The sequence below is a fragment of the Phaenicophaeus curvirostris genome, chromosome 6, assembly GCF_032191515.1.
Source record: "Phaenicophaeus curvirostris isolate KB17595 chromosome 6, BPBGC_Pcur_1.0, whole genome shotgun sequence".
In the NCBI taxonomy this organism is placed as follows: domain Eukaryota; kingdom Metazoa; phylum Chordata; class Aves; order Cuculiformes; family Cuculidae; genus Phaenicophaeus; species Phaenicophaeus curvirostris.
The window spans coordinates 48,402,902-48,423,830 of NC_091397.1; the positions used below are offsets into that span (position 1 = coordinate 48,402,902).

At 45.0% G+C, this 20,929-nt stretch overlaps 1 protein-coding gene across 1 annotated transcript; it reads left to right on the forward strand.

The window, feature by feature from the left end:
* The first annotated feature begins 8,433 nt into the window (after nucleotides 1–8,433).
* GGCT (gamma-glutamylcyclotransferase) lies at nucleotides 8,434–19,038 on the forward strand. Its single transcript, XM_069860092.1, has 4 exons — nucleotides 8,434–8,576; nucleotides 12,194–12,339; nucleotides 15,431–15,566; nucleotides 17,526–19,038. Exons 1-4 carry the CDS (start codon nucleotides 8,451–8,453, stop codon nucleotides 17,673–17,675), a joined length of 558 nt encoding a protein of 185 aa, XP_069716193.1. The 5' UTR covers nucleotides 8,434–8,450; the 3' UTR covers nucleotides 17,676–19,038.
* Nucleotides 19,039–20,929: the final 1,891 nt, after the last annotated feature.

Consider the following 20,929-nt stretch of genomic DNA (forward strand, 5'->3'; position numbering starts at 1 on the left):
AGTGGAAGGACTGAAATAAATTTAACAGTAATTGCTAAAACATTTCTGCCCAGAATCACTCAGGGGGGCTTACTGGAAGTGTCGATCTGCTGGAGGGTAGGAAGGCTCTGCAAAGGGATCTGAACAGGCTGGACCGCTGGGCTGAGTCCAATGGCATGAGGTTTAACAAGGCCAAATGCCGGGTCCTGCACTTGGGGCACAACAACCCTGTGCAGTGCTACAGACTAGGAGAAGTCTGTCTAGAAAGCTGCCTGGAGGAGAGGGACCTGGGGGTGTTGGTTGACAGCGACTGAACATGAGCCAGCAGTGTGCCCAGGTGGCCAAGAAGGCCAATGGCATCTTGGCTTGTATCAGAAATGGTGTGACCAGCAGGTCCAGGGAGGTTATCCTCCCTCTGTACTCGGCACTGGTGAGACCGCTCCTCGAATCCTGTGTTCAGTTCTGGGCCCCTCACCACAAGAAGGATGTTGAGGCTCTGGAGTGAGTCCAGAGAAGAGCAACAAAGCTGGTGAGGGGGCTGGAGAGCAGGTCTTACAAGGAGCGGCTGAGAGAGCTGGGGGTGTTTAGCCTGGAGAAGAGGAGGCTGAGGGGAGACCTCATTGCTCTCTACAACTACCTGAAAGGAGGTTGTAGAGAGGAGGGAGCTGGCCTCTTCTCCCAAGTGACGGGGGACAGGACAAGAGGGAATGGCCTCAAGCTCTGCCAGGGGAGGTTTAGGCTGGACATTAGGAAAAAATTCTTCACAGAAAGGGTCATTGGGCACTGGAACAGGCTGCCCAGGGAGGTGGTTGATTCACCTTCCCTGGAGGTGTTTAAGGCATGGGTGGACGAGGTGCTAAGGGGAATCGTTTAGTGTTTGATAGGAACGGTTGGACTCGATGATCCGGTGGGTCTCTTCCAACCTGGTTATTCTATGATTCTATGATTCTATGTATTGTGATGTCTGTGCACAACTAGGAGGAGGGGAACAACCAGGGCCTGTTTTGGCACCATGTCACATGCTTCTGTCACGGCGCTAGTGCTGCACATGCAAATAGGGAAACACTAGTGCCTTTCTCCATCCCAACACCTCCCAAGCCAAAGCGGCCCTCAGAGCTCAAGAAGGGCAATGATGCTGCTTCTGGGAAAGCACACGGCCACGAGGCATGTTCCTGCATGGTGGTGGGAGCTATGTGATGTCTTCTGCAGGCTGAAGGTTAGCAGCACAGGAATGGTCACACATGAAGAAGTACCAGCCTTCTTCCCGTGAAATACACTGCAGGGCTGAAATGTAAAGCCGTAGGGTTAATACAGGACTGGAAAGTACCATCTGGAACTGAATTTATTCTACAGTTTCCTTTTGCTGAAAGAAGGAAGAAACCAAGAGTGCTCCCAGCCTATAGAAAGCAAAATGATGGGAAGAAAGCAAATTAACATTAAACTGTAAATAATAATGAATACTAAATAAAAAAACTCAGAAATAAATTGTAAATGCACTCTAAATAGCAGGGCTGCCTAAAGACAGCAGGAAACACCCTTTTCATCTGCCAGTCTACATTCAATAGTCGTAACATTCATGGGTAAAAAAATTCTCAAGTATTTGGCAGCCTGGAGAAACAACCAGGTTGGTGTTTGATGGGACACAAATCCCCAACAGAGGAAGACAGCAATGTGAACTGGTCCTCTGCAAGGAGTGACCACTTTTGTGGTGGGAGGTGATAATGTACCCTGAGACAAAAGACCACAGAGACATCACATTGACAAAATTCTCTTGATGCAGTGAACTAAGAGATTTCAGTGACAAGGGAAACTATTTTGACAAAATCTCCTGCAATGTTTGCTATGTATTGCTAGAGAACTGTTATCATTCAGAAGAGCGTTACAGTGAGAGAAGTAAAACACTGGATCATGGGAAAGAAGTCAGATTTTGAATTTACTTACACAAAGATGAGCAGAAACTCAACATTAAGCTGTTCCCACTGTACACCTATATACAAGATGAAAAACTGGGCCCCAGGTACAGCCTGAGCAGTACAACCCAGCATTCTTCCTTTGGAAACTGAGTTAATTTTGGCAAGATTTACAAACCAGTTGCTGAAGTCACACCTGCAAGTACCTGTAGGTTTGTGAGCACAGCAGACACCTTCACAAGCCAAAGCGCCTAAGGCCAGCTGCAAGCCAGGACTGTGTGCACTGAGGTCTCTTTGTAAAAGCACTCTCCCATCCTCTCATGTGTCCAGATTTCATGCACATATTTTTTTTAGCTTTCCCGCACGTATTTTTTTTAGCTTTCCCATATGTTTTGCCCCTCCAGGAGTTAGAAGGAGCTCAGGTGGCAAGAAGCCTGTCAGTGTGTCTATAGACACACAGAGGCACAAGCAAAAGCAAGACATATATACACATTCCTCTTTTCCCTGTATCTGATCTGGAGGAGGGATTCAGGGTAGCTCTCTTTTCCCTTTGCATCTTCCTCCACCTTGAACAGCGAGAACCACACAGTGACCTCTCAGGAACATGCTGGGCAGCAGCCAGGGAGAGCTTGGACCTGCCTCAGGAAGGGCCCAAAAATCACTTTGGCATTGGTCAGAGCCAAAAAAAAAAGGCAGGTGTCTACATGCACAGACACTAACATTTTAATGGGTCATGCCTCCTAAATGACTGTACATTCTATTTGGAGAAACATGTGAAAACAGGATTACAAAATGAACAAAATCATTACAAAATGATGGATGATATTCCCCCTGGGCAGCAGTGTTACAAGCCCCATGGGCTGGTGGCTATTCTATCAGGCAGGGCAAGGAAGGGATTCAGTCTAGGTTTCTGCAGGACATCATAGTCCTTGTTTTGTAAGGAAAGAACAAGCCCTCCAACACCATGAGACGTTGTACAATCATTTGCATTCATTTGCATGAACATGAAATCCCTGCAGACCCCCAGACCTCGCACACTGCATTAAGAAGCTACCACCAGCTGTAACCATCTTGCAGCAAAAAAAAGGTATCATTTCAATGAAATACTAATTGCGGAGCACATCCTAATATGGCTCCTCAGGGAGGAGAGAAAAGCTGTGGGGAGGACGGCGTATGCGGTTCATTTGCATCAGTTGCCCTTACTGTTCCTCCAGGTTCTCTTTTCTTCTTCAATATTAATTAAGGCTCATGCTGTGACAACCATAGGGGGCAGAGGGAGTGATGAGGAGGCACACCGAGTGACTGGCAGACATTTCAGCAGGTTTAATTTATCCTACTACATCTTATTTTTTTCCTAATTTCCTTATTTTTTTCCTAAAGACCTAAGTAGCATAGGCTCAGGAATATATTGCATCTAGGAATAAAAACCTGATGGAAACAAATTCCTGTTTTCTCTGCATAAATAACCCTGTTGATCTCCTCCACTGACAATGCACAAACTGCTGTGGCTATCCAGAGCTTTCTCTCATGTTTGGGATGCTCTCAAACAGGAGTCATACTCCTGACTGCTTACTCTGCGCAGGTTTTGTAGTTACATCCAAGGGGAAACAATGCCTCAGAATTGTTTGAGGCTTCCAACAGGTTAACACGGGTCTCATGTCAGCAGCTCCAGAGATAGACTGTGACTTCAGAACTGATTTAACTACAAAAAACATAGGGTTTCATTCAATACCCTCCTCTCCAGGAGAGTTAATTGTAACCTGAAAAGGTCATGAACTAGCAGAAGTGAGAAATCTTGTAGTACCTCCAAAGCCCTGCAGATTTCTATGCAAATTGCTACAGGAAAGGTCCTCCAATTCTCCACCCTCTTTTTTCAACTGGAAATTTGGTTTCAAAGCAAGGTCTGCCCACAGTGCCCAAGTATTTCCTTTGCAGATACAGCCATTTAGCCGTGATTTGGATGCACATCAACAGACAGGCTTGCAAAGCTTTCCCTCCAGACCAGATCCACCTCCCGTTGATGCTGCCTCACCATCAGACTGGCCACACTGCTGCTTGTGGAGACCCAGGCTGGGGTCCCTCCAAGGGTCATAGATGAAACATGCCTCAGCAGCCCTGCCCGGGGCTTTCTGTCCTTTTTCTGGTTCATGACAGGAGTATTTTTCTCCATCTCAGGCTTGAGAGTAGAAAAACAAAGAGCTATCTAAGCTGTGCCACCTCACAGTGCTATGGCAAGAAGCTACAAACAATTTAGAAGCCGATTCCTAATGAGCACAAACACTGGCCTTTGCGTCTTTGGATTAGCAATGAAAACCTAGTTTTTCTGACAGTAGGATTCAGAATTAACAATCCCTTTTCCAAGAATGCTTGGCATGCTCTGCAGACTCAGGAGGCTTTGTTTCTATGAGGTGCTCAGTGCTCTGCAGTGGATATTGGCCATCTCACCAGAGCGTGCAATGCACATTTGGGTGCTCTACCAATTATAGTTTTAATACAGGCTTTAATAAGAAGAGGCTTAATAAAAGCTGTTGGGAATAGAGGTTTGTATTTTCCAGATATTTTAAAGCCAAAGCTTACTGTGACATTGACCCACACCATCAGTGTTGGCTCTTCCAATTCGACTTTCACAACTGTCACCCGCATGAATAGTTGAGAGGCTCAGTGTGCTATTTCTGAATTGCCGTGGGCCATGCTGGGGAAGAAACGGTCTTTAGAAGTGCAAATTGATTGACTCAGTTTAATTAAAAATTAATCTAAACACCATAAATCTAGATTTACTTCAATAGCATTTGCATTGATGTCATGCTATATCTAGAACTGGTAAAACCAACTTACACCACATGCACCAAAACCATGACCCTGGAAATATTGGGTACTGCTCCTTGGTCATAAAACAGGTTGGTATTTAGTAAAGACTATAACAAAAGCAAACTTCAATAAATTTTATTCTGAAAATGCCTTTTTGAGTGATTAAATACTTAGAATTGCAAGTGGCAGTGTTTAAAATGAATTCTCATCCCATAAGTTTAACTGTAATTTTGCTAACGAAGGCTTTCATATGCACAAACCCAGACAGGAGATCAGGGACTCGGTTTCCTCATTTATCAAACACCTGACTTTGTAATATTTAAGTCTTGATTCGAAGAGCATGAAAAAGGACACAAGTTTGAGGGTTTCTCCGTGTTCAAAATATACATGCTTTTTGAATGAAAAATGATCAAAATTGTTGTTGAAACTCTTGAGTATTAAGAAAACATGGTGGGGTTTTGTGGTGAATGTCCAAAGCTTCAATAATGTAAAGAAAATTATGAAAGGCTGGTTGGGGATTTTTCTTAGAAGGAGGTCACTTTGAGATTAAAAGGTAACAATTGCTACATGCTTCAGTCAAATTCCTACAAAAGATTTTTTCTCTTTAGAAAGAAATGTCAAGCTCAGCTCATAAGGGACCGCTGACAGCAAACCCAAATGGGCAGTTCAGCATGCACTAATGCCTGGAAAATATGCCCTCCTGCAGGCTGGAGCTGGCTGATTTCAGGGTACACAAAGCTGTGAGCTTTAATCAAAACCTAGGGGCCCTCCAATAGCATCTCCCATGGGATGCCCACCATCTCACAGCCATCTCTGCCTGTTTTCTTGAAAGTGGCAGAAGCTTAATTATCTCTGAAAGCTCTTGCTTTCTGTCACCTCTGATTGAAAGTAGTCAATAGTGCAGAAGCCGCTGGAAGAGGAGAGATACACTTCTTCTCACAGAGTTCACATTTCCTTAGGGAAAGGGAACTAAAAGCATATACTAGAGCAGATTTTCAAAAGATATGTTCCGCTACTTGCTGTTGTAAGGAGTAAGATTGGGGAAGTCTTGCTGTATAATCCTCTGACCCATGTAACAAAGCACAATGGCTCCTTCTCGCTCTAAAATATTTATTCCTGCCTAAGAAAAAAAAAGCCTCTAAAAATAGAAAACTGCTAGTCGTGAAGGATCAGAGCTGCATTTAGCAATTCATTGCAGTTTATGATGAATCTAAGCTTCTCCACACCTGTGTTGGACAAAAGAAAGCAGAGATTCAAATGGAGTGCTGTGCACATCGTTAAAGAAAGGAGCCACCTCAGCGCTCCCATTTGCTGCTTCCCCCTCTGTATTTTGCAGGTGAGGACCAGGAATTGTGCTGCCAGGGATCCCACACTGAATCCTGCATGAGCTGCCTTTGCTCAGGAAGCCAGCATGGGCTGAGGGTCTGCACTAATCATAGACTCCTAGAATCATTAGTTTGGAAAAGACCTTTGAGATCATCAACTCCAACCGTACCTGCCTGCTACTAAATCAGGTCCATAAGCACCTCGTCTACTCGCCTTTTAAACACTTCCAGGGATGGTCACTCAACCACCTCCCTCGGCAGCCTGTGCCAGTGCCTGATGACCCTTCAGTGAAGAAATTTTTACTAATGTCCAATCTAAACTTCCCGTGACGCAGCTTAAGGCCATTTCCTCTAGTCCTATCACCTATTGCTTGGGAGAAGAGACCAACACCCACCTCTCTGCAACATCCTTTTAGGAAGCTGTAGAGAGCATTAAGGTCTAATGAATGGGACCTCACCATTAATTGTCACACTTTTGATACTTACAGCCCTCCGTGGCTGTTTTGCTGCAGTGTACATATATATGTATGTATGTATTGCTTCAGCAGCTTATGCTTAGGGGTAGACAGCAAGAAGGCCTCCTTCTGTCTCATTAGAGCATCACTTCTGTCAAGGAAAGAGTAGAAATACCCCTGGTGCACTTGCAAGTCTGCCTGCCAACGCCTCCTTGCCTTTTACTCCTCCGTATTTCCTGCTTACTCTGCTCTGAGTGCTCCCAGCTGGAAAAAGCTGGAGCACAAGTCTTACGAGAAGAGGCTGAGGGAACTGGGATTGTTTAGCCTGGAGAAGGAGGCTGAGGGGAGACCTTATCACCATTTACTACTACCTGAAAGGAGGTTGTAGCGAGGCAGGTGTTGGTCTCTTCTCCCAAGAAACAAGTGATAGGACAATAGGAAATGGCCTCAGATTTCACAAGGGGAAGTTTAGATTGGATATTAGGAAAAAATCCTTTACTGATAGAGTGGTGAAGCATCGGAACAGGCTGCCCAGGGAAGTAGTGGAGTCTCCATCCCCAGAGGTATTCAAAAAGCGTGTAGATGTAGCACTTCAGGACATGGTTTAGCAGACACAGTGGTGTTAGGCTGATGGTTGGACTGGATGACCTTTGAGGTCTTTTCCAACCTCAATGATTCTATGAATCTATGAAAAGTTGCATTATTTTACTTCTTGTGGAACACATCTAGTACTTGTCACAGTACAATCCTCTCAGAGGCAGTCTTGAGGCTGACAGGCAAAATCCACTGTCTCTAATTTAGCAGGGAGTCTCTAAACCTCCCCGTTTCAGTACCAGGGGCTGCAGGTGCTGCTTGCTGACAGTGTGTCCCCCCTGCAGAGAATTCCTTCCTGTAGAACCATAGAATCACTAAGGTTGGAAAAGACTTCTAAGATCATCAAGTCCAACTGCCAGCCCAACATCACCACGCCTGCTCAACGATGTCCCAAAGTGCCTCGTCTACATGGTTTTTTAACATCTCCAGAGATGGAGACTCCACCACTTCCCTGGGCAGCCCGTCCCAATGCTTCTCAACTTTTGGTGAAGAATTTGTTCCCAGTACCCAACCTAAACCTCCTCTGGTGCAACAGAGAGCTGGGGGTGGCCAATGCAAAGCAGTGGTGACCAATGGAGAGTGGGTGGCTGCCAACGGCATGCAGGGGGCAACCAACAGAGAACCAGAGGGTGAACAATGGTGAATGGGGGGCGACCAATGGAGAGCAGTTGGCTGCCAATGGAGAGCAGGGGGTGACCAATAGGGAGCAGGTGGTGACCAATGGGGAGCGGGTGGTGACCAATGGAGAGCAGGGGGCAACCAGTGGCGACTGGGTGGCTGCCAATGGCTAACAGGCAGCGACCAATGGCAAGTGGGGGGAAACCAATGGGGAGCAAGGGGTGACCAATGGAGAGTAGGGGGGCGACCAATGGTGAGTGGAGGGGGACCCATGGTAAGCAGGCAGCAACCAATGGCGAGCAGAGGGTGACCAATGGCAAGCAGGTGGCTGCCAATGGGGACTGAGCAGCAACCAATGGGAAGCGGATGGCAGCCAATGGGGAGTGAGCGGCAGCCAATGGGGATCGGGCAGCATCCAATGGGGATCGGGCGGCAGCCAATGTGAAGGGTGCGGCAGCCAATGGGGAGTGGGTGGAAGCCAATGGGGATCGGGCGGTGTCCAATGGGGAGCGGCGCTGCTCGGAGGCCCCGCCCCCAGGTTCCGGAACTCTCCAGGGGGCGGGGCCAGTGGAGCCGGGAAGCGGCGGCCAATGGGGATGGGGCGGCGGCCAATGGGGAGCGAGCAGCCACCAATAGGGATCGGGTAGCAACCAATGGGGAGCGAGCGGCAGCCAATGGGGAGCGCGTGCAGCCAATGGAGAGCGGCGCTGGTCGGAGGCCCCGCCCCAGGCCCCGCCCCGGCGCGGGTGGCGGAGGCGCTGATGGAGGCGGGCGGCGATGGCGGCTGCCGGTGCTTTCTGTACTACGCGTACGGCAGCAACCTGCTGCGGGAGCGGCTGCTGCTCCGCAACCCCTCGGCGCGGCTCTGCGCCCCGGCGCGCCTGCAGGTGTGCGGGCGGGTGGGGCCGCCGGGGTTAATTGGAGTGCGCGGGGGGGGGTGACGGCGCCTCGGGGTTCCTCTCGGAGCCGACGGAGCCTCAGTGTCGTCCTTTGGCCCCGGCCCGGCCCCGTTTGGCAACTAAAACCGAGCAGTTGGGCTACCGATTCCCTTTTCCCCCAGGGAGAGGGAAGTTATAGAATCGTGGAATGGTTTGGCTTGGAAGGGACCTTAAAGATCATCCAGTTCCAACCCCTTGCAAAATGAGAGGAACAGGCTGGAAACTGGAACAGCTTTAATGAAATGAAAATGGAGAAAATAATAGGAAAATAGTGATAAAGCCTTTACAAAGGCGTGTAGTGTTAGGATGAGGGGCAATGGGTATAAACTGGAGAGGGGCGGATTTAGACTAGACATAAGGAAGAATTTCTTCACGCTGAGGGTGGTGAGGCCCTGGCACAGGTTGCCCAGGGAAGCTGTGGCTGCCCCATTCCTGGGGGTGTTTAAGGTCAGGCTGGATGGGGCCTTGGGCAGCCTGGGCTGGTGGGATGTACCTGTCCATGGCAGGGGGGTTGGAGCTGGATGATCTTTATGGTCCCTTCCAACCATTCAGCTCTATGATTCTAGGTGTATAGAAATACATGTAATTGCCTCCCCCCTGCCCCGATGACTGCGCCATCCCACAGAACAGAAAAGGGTCTAGGCTAGGAGGGGGCTGGACTTGGGAACTGGATTCAGGAATGCGTGGATCTGGGATGGGTGGATGGCAAGCAGACAGATGAGGGCCTTGCTGAACATCAGCTATCAAATAAAAGAGCGATACTTTCCCTCAGTTTATGCAGAGTATGATGTATCTGAGCTGGAACGCTCTGTTGGTCAGTTTGGGGTCTCCAGTCCTGTCTGCCCCTCCGTGCAGGTGCAACCTTATTTCACACCTCTTTCTTATGGCGCTGCCAGGTCGAGCATAGCCTTTGTTACTGTGGGGATAAGTATGAGCAGTAGCCTCTATACACCAATGCCACGTATTTTAACTTCTGGAGAGAAGCACTGTCGGAAAAACTTGCAATTAACTTTCAAAAGATGAAGTTACTTAGATAAGACTTAGCTGAAGTCAGAAAACTGATTCAGCTTTAGCTCAAACCAGAACACAGGTGCTCATCTGGGCTTACGGGCCAAGCTTCTGGCAGTTTTAAAAGGATGATGCTTTGTTAAAAGATGAAAATTCCTCCTTCCCTAGTGCCATGCTGGTTGCAAACGAGGAGCCCTCCCTGTGCCCTGTGTTAGGTGAGACAGAGGCTTTCACACAGTGCTGCATCCAACACCTTCCTAGGCCCCCAGCAGTTATCCCCCTGTCTAGGGCTATTAAATGTTAGGATATCCACTTGGCCATAATGTAGGCTTGGATGTAAGAGCTCAGGATCATTAAGCTGTTGATGTACAGATCTGTGCAGCTGGAAGGGTCCTTGGAGGAGCATTGATTGACTCCACTTAAGGATGACTTGAAGGTTCTCTTGGGATAATTTGCAGGAAATGATCTATGATAGCATGAATGAAGAAGTTCCAAAAACTTGTAATTAATAAGCTCTCTATAGTCAGATACTTTGTGTCTCTTGGGACTATCGACCTGGCAACTTAGCCCTGCTCCTGTAAAGACTGAGCCGGTTACAGATAACAGTGCAGAGCTGAACGTGCCGAGGGCCCAGCGCCACGCAAGATCAGACCTCAGAGGCGAGGAGGAAAGCAGTGGTATTGCACACTTACCTTGGAATAAACAAAACCCCTTTGCTTCAGCTCTCCTTCTGGCTTTCAGGTAGATTTTTAGGTTATACATTAAGAGTCTCTTGCGACACTGCAAGTTAGCTGTTCAAGAGCTTTTCTAGCTGGCTTTTGACGGATTGCTGTGCTCCCTGCTAACACCGGGTGGCTTCACTCCCTTGCTTCAAGCTGGAAAGTCACTGATACTTGGGAGTGAGGAAGCCACAAAGACTGGAGCTGTTTTATATTAATTGCTCTATGGTAGTACCATGTTGGCCTAAAAAAAAAAAGGGAAAAATAGCTTGTAAACAGAATACTTTGGATGCTAAACTAGAATATTACATTCACTTCTGTCTGGCTTTATTTTACAAAAACTTGTTACTCTTCTATCAAAAGCTGTAAGAAATAAGATGTGTAACAAACATAGAAAGGGCATTGCACCGGTACTTTGCAGAAGGACCAAAGACCAAGTTCTTGACCCAAGAAAGTATACAGTGTGTTTGTTCCCTCTTCCCTGCAGTGCCTGCTACGCCTGCCCATGTGGCATAACATAGGATTTCCTGCTTCCAGAATCAGTGAATCATAGAATCATTTAGGTGGAAGGGCCCTTAAAGGTCATCCAGTTCCAACCTCCTGCCACGGGCAGGGACACCTCCACTAGATTAGGTTGCTCAAAGCCTCATCCAACCCAGCCTTGAACACCTCCAGGGATGGGGCATCCACAGTTTCTCCAGGCAACCTTGTTCCAGTGCTTCACCACCCTCACAGTAAAAGATTTCTTCCTAATACCTTATCTAAATCTTCCCTCTTTCAGCTTAAAACTGTTACCCTTTGTCTTATCCCTGCACTCCTGGAGTTAACCACACTATTTCCAAACAGTCTGTGTTGTCCTTCTTGGGTGGTGTCTGACTATTTTATACACTTCTCACAGTTATTCAGTGCAGGAAAATATAACTGGAGGAATAAAATAAAAATTGATGGGTTTTGATTTGTTTTGTTTTGTTTTTAATAAACTGCTGTAAGTATAGTCAGCTCTACAGGAGTATTTCCTCGGGGCTGCCCTGCAAGCATTTGTCCACATCTGTAACTTCACTCTTGTATTATTTACTTGTGTGCAAAGTACAGTTGAGTGAGGAGGTGGCACAAAAGTCTGGAGAGCACCCAGGGTGTTATTTCATAATTGGGCAGTGTTGTATGTATTACTGTGTGAGGATGAGACCCAGAGTTCATTGTCTTGTAGGCTTCTTAACCCTTACTATTTTCCTGGACCATGTATGGTAGCATTTAAGTCCTGAAACAGTAAAGGAAGCTGAAAAGGAGCAGGCAACAGGTAAGCGTGTCTTGTGAGGAACAAGAAGGCAGCAGCAATCATTTCCCTCATTCGTGGTGCACCTTAGCTAAGGGCTCTTCAGATTGTGTTGCAGGAGGCACATTATCAATCCTGTTACTGCCAGCTTGGAGAAAAATAAAGCTGACATTTCTTCAGCACTACTCTTTACTGCAGAATTAGGTATGTGTGCAACACCTGAAAAAAGGCCTCCTCCACTTTCTTCTCACCACTATAAATTGTTAGCTAATGTTCAGGACAGACTACTAAGAGGTTTGGACATTGATCTAGGCCTCTGCAGACCAAGGCTTTTATCAATAGTACCTCTCTTCCCTTTGTCTCAAGGCTGCTATTTCTCATGGAAAGGTGGAAAAGGCTGACTTTGGTCCTTCATGATATGGGAGCTGGGTCAGATTCCTACCTGTCCATTCCTCCTTCTGTTGCTCCAATTGTAGACTCTCCATTAGCTGCCCTTTCATGTCAAGAATAGCCAACAACCTTTATCTTAAGTGGAAACTGATTCTCTGCATTGGTTTTATTTGCAGGATTTTAAGCTTGAGTTTGGCCATCATCAAGGCAGGACAAGTTCTGTCTGGCATGGAGGTACTGCTACCATTGTTCAGAGCCCTGGAGACGAAGTGTGGGGAATAGTATGGACAATGAACGCTAGCAATTTAAGTTCACTGGATAAGTAGGTGACTTAACTTTTGCTGTCTTCTACTATTTTAGAGAGCAATTGAAAAGTCGTAGTTAATTTTTGACCAAGAGCTATGTGGAAGCTTTGGTGTTGGAATCAAGATGATGCTTTGGACTTTAATATGTGAATTTCTTTTCACAGTACAAGTATTGACTTCTAATGTGTTTGTGATTAAAATGGCCTTGTTTTCAAACTAAAACTACTTAGGAGTATTTTAATACAGATTGGAGCTGATGTATTTGGTTAGGCTCCTTTTTTAATACCTGTTCTCACAAAGTCCTGTCTCCTAAATTACTTTAAGCTCTGTATGTCCCATGAGACTTCCAATTGCTTTAGGGAGAGTTTCCTTTGACACTTGACATCAATTTCTGTCTCTGCAAGTCTGTGGACTCCAGTTGTGGAGAAGGAAGGGATGATAACGAGACTTTGCGGAAGATTAGGAGATCTTTAATACAGGCAGAGACACCTTTTGCAGAGGTTATTTTGCATGTATTCCCTTCTAAAAATTCAAACTTTTGTGAACTTGAGGTAGATCCAAGCCAGGAGCTGGGATGGTTTTGTTTTTCCTTTTGAATGGCAGAGGCTGCCTGTACCATAGCAATGCATGACAGAGAATGTTCTGTCTGGGACTGATGATTAAGACTAGTTTAGGGCAACCTGAGCAAGTTGTTCCCAGGCTGAAGTCTGGAGGACCACCTGAGTTAACAAATCAAGGGGTAGCATAACTTCTTGCAGGGTCTAAGGCAGGACTTAGAACTTAATCTCCAGAAATTTGGCTGGTCTCACGTGCTTATTGCAGCTTTCAGGGTGCGCCTGCGCAGCATGGTGCTTCTGGGACACAAGGATCATTTGTTCAGAGCAGTTCATCACTGTCAGTTAATTCCATCAGAAATCGAGGCTAAGGAAGCTGGGCATATTGAAACCCGTTGAAAGCATTACATTAATACAGTTCTGCCCCTGGTATTGTTGCAATTTTGGCTATGGCTGCTCTGTGCTGTGTAAACATGTCCTTATAACCTTGGCCACGAAACCAGAAGTTCCAACTTGCTTTTCATTGCCTACAGCGAACCTGAAATACAACAGAAACTGTTGCCCAAGTTCTGTTAGCACATCATGGGAATGGTCACTCTCAGCACCCTCAAGTCCTGGTTGGGAGAGTTAGTCCCAAGCAGGGGGCATCTAGCTGTTGTACTTCTGGTTGGGGAGAGTCACGTGTCCATGTTTTATTTTTTTATTATTATACCAGCACTTGCTTCCTGGTCCCCTTTCTGCTGACCTTTACTAAAATTTCCTGATTTACCGTGCTATCCTGATGTGTGAAGTACCAAAGTATAGAGAAGCTGTCCGGCAGTATCTGCTCTGATAGTATCTCTCTGATCCCCCTGTAGGGGCAGCATTTTGTATTTTAACTTTTGGACATGTTGTTTACATACTATAGAATTCCAAATCCCTGGAATTTGTTTGATGGGATAAAGTTTAATGCTGGCTAAGATGCTAGAGACTTGAGAACTACACCATCACCAAAAACTGCAGGACAGACACTAGCATTAAAGATGGCTTTTTCCCAGCTGCCTCATTGATGCCATGAAGGTAAACTGGAAATGGAAGGAAACAAGATATGTTCTTGGCTTTTATAACAACAGTTGATACTGTTCTTCTAAGGATTGCTCCTAATCAACTCAAAAGAGCTTGCACATGTTGTTGCTGAAGAGCTTGGGATTCTTTGGCTGTGCACAGACATATTTGTAACTTCTCAACCAAGTTATTTCCTGGAATTTCCATGTATCAAGAAAAGAAGTAAAAATTGGTATTTGCTCTCCCTCCTCTTTTTCCCCTTGCCTAGTCTGGATAAAGAGGTCTGCTTTGTTATCCAGAAGCAGAGGAGGGGGACATGTAATTGATGCTGCATGTTGTTAGTTGAAATGCTACTAAAAGAACATAATTTATATAGAAAATAAATATGTGAGGGGAATCTTTAGCTTAGATGGCTTAACTTTTTGGTTCCAGATGCATTTTGGTGCTGTCTGATGGTCAGGTTATTTTTTGTCCTTTGTACTTCACAGTTCTAAGTTACAGACTAAGTCATGGGTTTTCCTCATATATCTATGCAATGGATGTTACTTAACTGTAACATTTTTCTTGCTCTCACACACCCATGTGACTTATTTTACAGTCTGTCAGCTTTGAGTCTGCAGTTAGCTTCCAGTCTCTACTTGCACTTAACCTAGTTATTCACATAACACGGCACATTAAATAACTTGGAATGGTAGTAAGTCTTTGAAGGAAGGATAAGTTGTCAAAATGATATTTGGACGAGTAGCATTAAAGCTCATGTTTTCACTTATATCTAAAGCACATCTAAAATTAATTGTGCTATAAAGTCTGGCTTGTATTGCTTAAGCTTCTCTTTTACTACTTAGCAATTTCCTCAGACTTCTCTTGGTGGCTAAATGCTAATGGTTAAAGGCAACAAATAGCCTTGTTGCTGAATGTAGTTTTGTTTTTTCCCAACACAGCCTGATTTTGCTAATTAAAAAAAGTAACAAAATGTTTTTTGCCCTGATCTGTCCCATTGTTGTTGTACACACCTTCTGCAAATTAAAGGGTGTCCTGGCTTATTCTTTGGAATGCACATTGCGAGAGTTTTGAGTTTCCTCTTATTCAAATGTAACACAATGGGCAAGATAAAACTTTGCTATTGTTTCATTATCTCTATAGAAGGTAATGAGTGATATGTGCCTAGCTAATCAATTCTGAAAATCCTGGTTGTCTTTCTCTTGTAGATTCCCATACTTGCACAGTATCGGTTCCCAAGAAGTATTCTCTCTCTAACTTTGCAATTTAACTACTAGTCATCTTTCCTGCAGAGCTGAAATGATAAAAGTGAATGCTACTTACTTCTTTAGAAACTTAGTTTTGTAGATGAAACAAGTTTGCACAAAAAGGACTGGAATATGCTTTGCTTTATTTGTTTAACCGTGCAGACCGGTGTCCTGTCTTGAATTCTGTTCATGTATTTAATTGCACAGTTTGTTTGAAAGATGCACCAGTCATTTGGCGTGAAAGGAATATGTGTCCTTTACAGGCAAGAGGGAGTTGAAGATGGCATCTATGTCCCAATAGAAGTTAATGTCCACACTCAAGCAGGAAAGGTACTGACCTGTCGGAGCTACCAGATGAAGGACTATGTCTGCGGTCCCCCTTCTCCTCAATATAAAAAGGTAGGTGTTGCACCACTGTGATTTTGGAGAGAATGAACAGAAGTACATAACAGAGATATATATATGTTTAATAAATACTTTATTTGCATTATATGGAAGGCATGAGTAACTCTAATGTAAAGGTATAACTTAACACTTGTGCAGTGTAGTGATGTAGTGATGTTTGCAGGAGATTGTTAGCTCTTACAGGCCTGTTAAGTTAGTTTTATTTTTTGGCTTCAGTTATGCCTTACAGGAAGCCTCTTTAACTCATTAATTAGTTATGACTGACACAAGTATTTCTGAAGGATGTTGTTTACATGTTTGCAGCAATTCTCTGTTTGAAAAATTAATGTATTCCACAAAGAGGACAGAGAGAAGCTTCTGTGGGGAGAATACAGCACCTGCTTCTAGTCTCAAGGACATGGATTATCCCTATTGTCTTAATATCATTTAATACAGGAGTCCACCTGCCTCCTTTTACCAGGTACATCATCTGTATATCACAGGACTCCCAGCAACATTGCAGAGCATTGCAGGTTCCCACTTGATGGCTGGTGAGGCAGAAGTGTTTCAACACTGTTCTGCAACACACTGACTCTATAGAGACACGTGATCCAGTCACGCAGCAGGCCTGACCTGCTTAGCTTCCGAGATCTGATGCAGGCCTAGCCTCAGGTGGCATGACTGCGTGTCTGGAATTGTGCAGCTGTGAGCAACTGCAGATAGACATCACTGGAACATACCAACTATTTTTTACCGAAAGCAAAGAAAACAGGTTTCAAGCTTTTTAGATCCTAAGCATGCCACCTTCTCTTAACTGAGGAACTCGCTCCTATGAATCAGCTTCCTGGAGCATAACTAAGGCCAGTTGCTGCAGGACTTCTGAAGAGAAAGCTTGCTTAGAAAGCAGACTCTGCAACTTCACAAACCTCCCTGCAAACCTACTTTTGTCAAGGCTGGAGGGTTTCAGGGAGCTAATAATGTAGTCTGCTGCTGTGTGTCGGCTTTCACTAGTATGCTCTAAGAGCAGACCTCCAATATGGGCAACTTTATTGAGCCAAACACTCCCTTCTGCTGTTCTCAGGGTCAGCCATTAGTTCTTTCCTTCCTCCCTGCCCCCAGCTTTTATTTGTTTAAGTTAACCAGGCAGGAGGGCTAAAAATTTAGTACAAATGACTGCATCAGCACACAGTGATCTATGTCCACTTACTGTTGTGTACTTTCAGTGGCAAAGTCCATCCTTTCTAGACATCTCATCCTTGAATTTCCTGGCTGTTGAATGCATGAAAGAATATGTACAATACTATCAGCTTTTAAAATCTGCATAGTTATCTATTCATTTCTATGTAAGAGCTTACTGGGCTCTCTTTAAAGCCTCCTGAAGCATCCTCTTTTCCTCTGACTGTCACTTCTTTTCTCTTGCACCAATACTTAAGTTTATTTTGTATGTAGAAGGAAAGCTGCAGTAACAAACTCTAAGGAATCTGTGTTCTTTCACTAAGCTGATTATCTGTTTGTGGTACTCCTATAACCTGTCTAGGTACTCACTGTTGTGCTTTGGATTTGAACAGCTTATTTTTAAAATACTCAAGTACTATATGCTGCTTCTCGCTCAGCAAGGATGAGAACTATGCTGCTTTCTTCCAGTGAGGATGAGAACTACTTTCTCTGCCTCTATCCAGAAAGTAGCTCTCATCCTTGCTGGAAAAAAGAATGGAATAACTGAGTAACAGCTTAATTATACAGTTTTGTGCACGTTAGCAACGTTTCAGAATCTTAGGGGTATGCCTTGGTAGTTAAAAGCATTTTTAGAGTAATTCTGTGGACAGTACTAAGGTCTTCAGTGGTCTTCCAGAAGCCTTTGGCTATCATTAAGTACAAATAACATTATTTGGGATTAATTCTCTTGTTACCTTAAGTGATTCTTCCCATATTCGTAACATTATTACAGATGGCTTTTTTCCCCCCACGTTTTAGGTTATCTGCATGGGTGCAAACCAGAATGGCTTGCCAACTGACTATCAGAAGAAACTGGAAGCTATTGAAACTAATAACTATGCAGGGCCAGTGCCAATCATGGATGAGATTGAAGCTGCTATTAAAGCAAAGAAAATAAATTCTGCGTAGAATACATCTGCACTCGCTTGGTCATTCACCTTGATTTAGATACCTGTCCTCACTGGGCTGATCAGCAGTTTCTTTATTTATCAAGAAAAGATGAGTTTGCTGTGCATCTACAGTAAGCCATTAGACATAATTTGCAGTCTGAAGACACACTAACATTGGTAACTTCAACTCTGTGTATGTATGACTTGAGTACATGCTGAAGCTTTTGCAGATTTAGAAATTAACTTTCTGTAATTATCAGGCAGTGTCATATGCAAATTTGTGTCTTGTTTACTTTAAAAGAAAAAGGCTGTCTCAGTGAGTATTGGCATCTGTTGCCTTCTGAGAAATAAGGGCTGCAGGATCAGGCCCTTTGTTCTTAAATATTTTATGCATAATTACCAAGAATTTCAAAGATTTCTTAGATGCCAAGTAGACTCAAAACTGTAATCCAAGACTAAACTTTTTCCTTTGCTGCCTCTCATAATGGTTTAAAGCCCAGTCTATCTGAAGCTATGGAGTTCCTGTTTCTGTTTATATAGTTAACAAAAAAAGAATGGGTAAAACCAAAAAAACTATCTTCATGTTATTAAGTGTTAGTTCAAAAGGCAGCCCAGGCCAGAAGACAACATTCAGCAAAGGGTCTCATTCAAAGCATAATGGCCTCCTGCTTTATGTTTATTAGTCATCAGAGCTGACCCGGTTAGGTATAACCAACAGACTTCAAAGGATTCATTTTAGTTAGGTAACGCTAGGGTTTTCTAAATTACCTTTTTGACTGGCTTGTTGCTTATCTTGTCCTTGGTGACATGTCCAGTGAAACTGGAAAATCTTCTGTAAGTTCTAGTGAATTTGTCATGGTTTTGTTTGTCTGTTAAACCCTACATCAAGAGACTCGGCCTTTTTTTTTTTTTTCTCCTTTTTTTTTTATTTCCCCCCCCTCCATCCCCCACTCCAGCTTTGACAACCTGCAAAACTGGAAGCCCTTGTAAGGTTTAGAGTACTTACCTTCAAGGTACTTGGCAACTTTTGTAGTTAATTTCTGGGGGACAAGTTAAAATTGACAACCTGGAAGAAGTCAAACAACTGAACTTTGGCTTATCTTCTGTACAGTGTATTTTTTTCTTTTGTTGTACAGAGGGTGTGAGATATAATCAGTGTCACTGTGTGACTTTAGATAAACAAATGACAAAATAACAGACTTGCCGTGTCTTCTCTGCATAAAATTATTTTGCAAACTTCTTCTGCCAGGGAAGTATAGGTGCTGTGCTGATGTCATATGCCCGTTTCCAGGGTTGGGCAAGTGGCTACAGTAAAAACATGGTACTTTGTGCAGTAGCACTGTCTAGTCTGAAACTGTGTAAATAAAACTGTGATTACCAAACATCTCCTGTGTGTGTTCAGTGCATGCTTCAAGAATATCAGTGGTGCTTACGTAGGCGAAAGTTGGAGATATGGAAATGTAATTGAAGCTTCCATTGTTTGTGGTTTTTAATGGCTATAATTTCAGTATGGAGGGCAAATTTGCTGATGACACCAAGTTGCTTGGTGCAGTCAACACGCCGGAGGGAAGGGATGTCATCCAGAGTGACCTTGACAGGCTTGAGCGGTGGGCCTGTGATAGCCTCATGAAGCTCATGCACTTCAACCAAGTGCACGGTCGAAGGAGGTGATTCTGCCCATCTACTCTGCTCTTGTGAGATGTCACCTGGAGTACTGTGTTCATTTCTGGAGTCCTTGGCACAGGAAGGACGTGGATCTGTTGGAGCAGGTCCAGAGGAGGCCACAAAGATGACCTGAGGGTTGGAGCACCTCTGCTATGAGGACAGGCTGAGAGTGTTTGGTTTGTTCATCCTGGAGAAGAGAAGGCTGTGGGGAGACCTTATAGTGGCCTTCTAGTACCTGAAGGGGGCTACAAGAAAGCTGGGGTGGGGTTCTTTATCAGGGAGTAGAGTGGTAGGATGAGAGGTAACAGCTTAAAGCTGGAAGAGGGAAGATTTGGATGAGCTATTAGGAAGAAAATTTTTATTGTTAAGGTGGTGAGGGGCACTGGACCAGGTTGGCCAGAGAATTCATGGATGCCCCATCCCTGGGGCTGTTCAAGGCCAGGCTGGATGAAGCTATGAGCAATCTGCAGAAGGCGTTCCTGCCCATGGCAGGGGGTTTGGAACTATATGATCTCTAAGGTCCCTTCCAAGGGCTACATGACCAAAATGAAGGTTTCTATGAAAGAAAGCAATCAGCTTGCTGGAAGACCCATACAGCATGGAGTGCATTTTGGTTAAAGTTCTTTTATGCAGCCCCAGAAGTGGCACATAGTTATCAGAAAGTCACACCACCTTTAATTGTGGCCAGTGCTCAAAAGCAGATACCAACAAGCAGCGTATCACACACAGGGGAGTGGTAAATTCCCCAGCACTGGACACTTTTAAGATTCAGCTGGACAGAGTGCTGGGCCAAAGGCTGGTCCAGACTGTGCCTTTGCTAAGAAAGGTTGGATGATCCTTGGTCCCTTCCAACCTCAGATTCTATGGTTCTATAATTAAATCATCCTTGACTTGATTTTACACTCCTCAACATCAGCACCACTTCTTTTGCTCACTGTGCTCCTGTGAGCTTTAGAACTTTTACCTGGGTATTCTACTCTTGTAAGAAGAAAACAGAAGATACTCTCCTGGCAGCCTCCTCGAGTGGGAACTGATCATCAATTCTCCCATCAGGTCCACGATGCCTCCTGTTGAGGAAAACGGTGGGAGCTGTGGAGGGCCTGGGGAATGCCCCCATCTCCTGAGGTGGGACCCCCAGCACCTTTCCCGGTGGAGGAAGCCTTCCCACCATAGAAACATAGAGTAGTTTGGGTATATGGTGTATTAACTGCAATGGAAAAGAATCAGAGAATCACAGAATCACCATGCCCCTCAGCACCTCGTCCGCCCGTCCCTTAAACACCTCCAGGGAAGGTGAATCAATCACTTCCCTGGGCAGCCTCTGCCAGTGCCCAATGACCCTTTCCATGAAAAAGTTTTTCCTAATGTCCAGCCTAAACCTCCGCTGGCGGAGCTTGAGGCTATTCCCTCTCATCCTGTCCCCTGTCACTTGGGAGAAGAGGCCATCTCTCTCCTCTCCACAACCTCCTTTCAGGTAGTTGTAGAGAGCAATGAGGTCTCCCCTCAGCCTCCTCTTCTCCAGGCTAAACACCCCCAGCTCTCTCAGCCGTTCCTCATAAGGCCTGTTCTCCAGCCCCCTCACCAGCTTCGTTGCTCTTCTCTGGACTC

Coding starts and splice junctions, on each gene's coding strand:
- GGCT (XM_069860092.1), top strand. CDS start 8,451: ATGGAGGCGGGCGGCGATGGCGGCTGCCGGTGCTTTCTGTACTACGCG. Junction 8,577..12,193: donor GCGCCCCGGCGCGCCTGCAG/GTGTGCGGGCGG, acceptor TTTTATTTGCAG/GATTTTAAGCTTGAGTTTGG. Junction 12,340..15,430: donor AATTTAAGTTCACTGGATAA/GTAGGTGACTTA, acceptor TGTCCTTTACAG/GCAAGAGGGAGTTGAAGATG.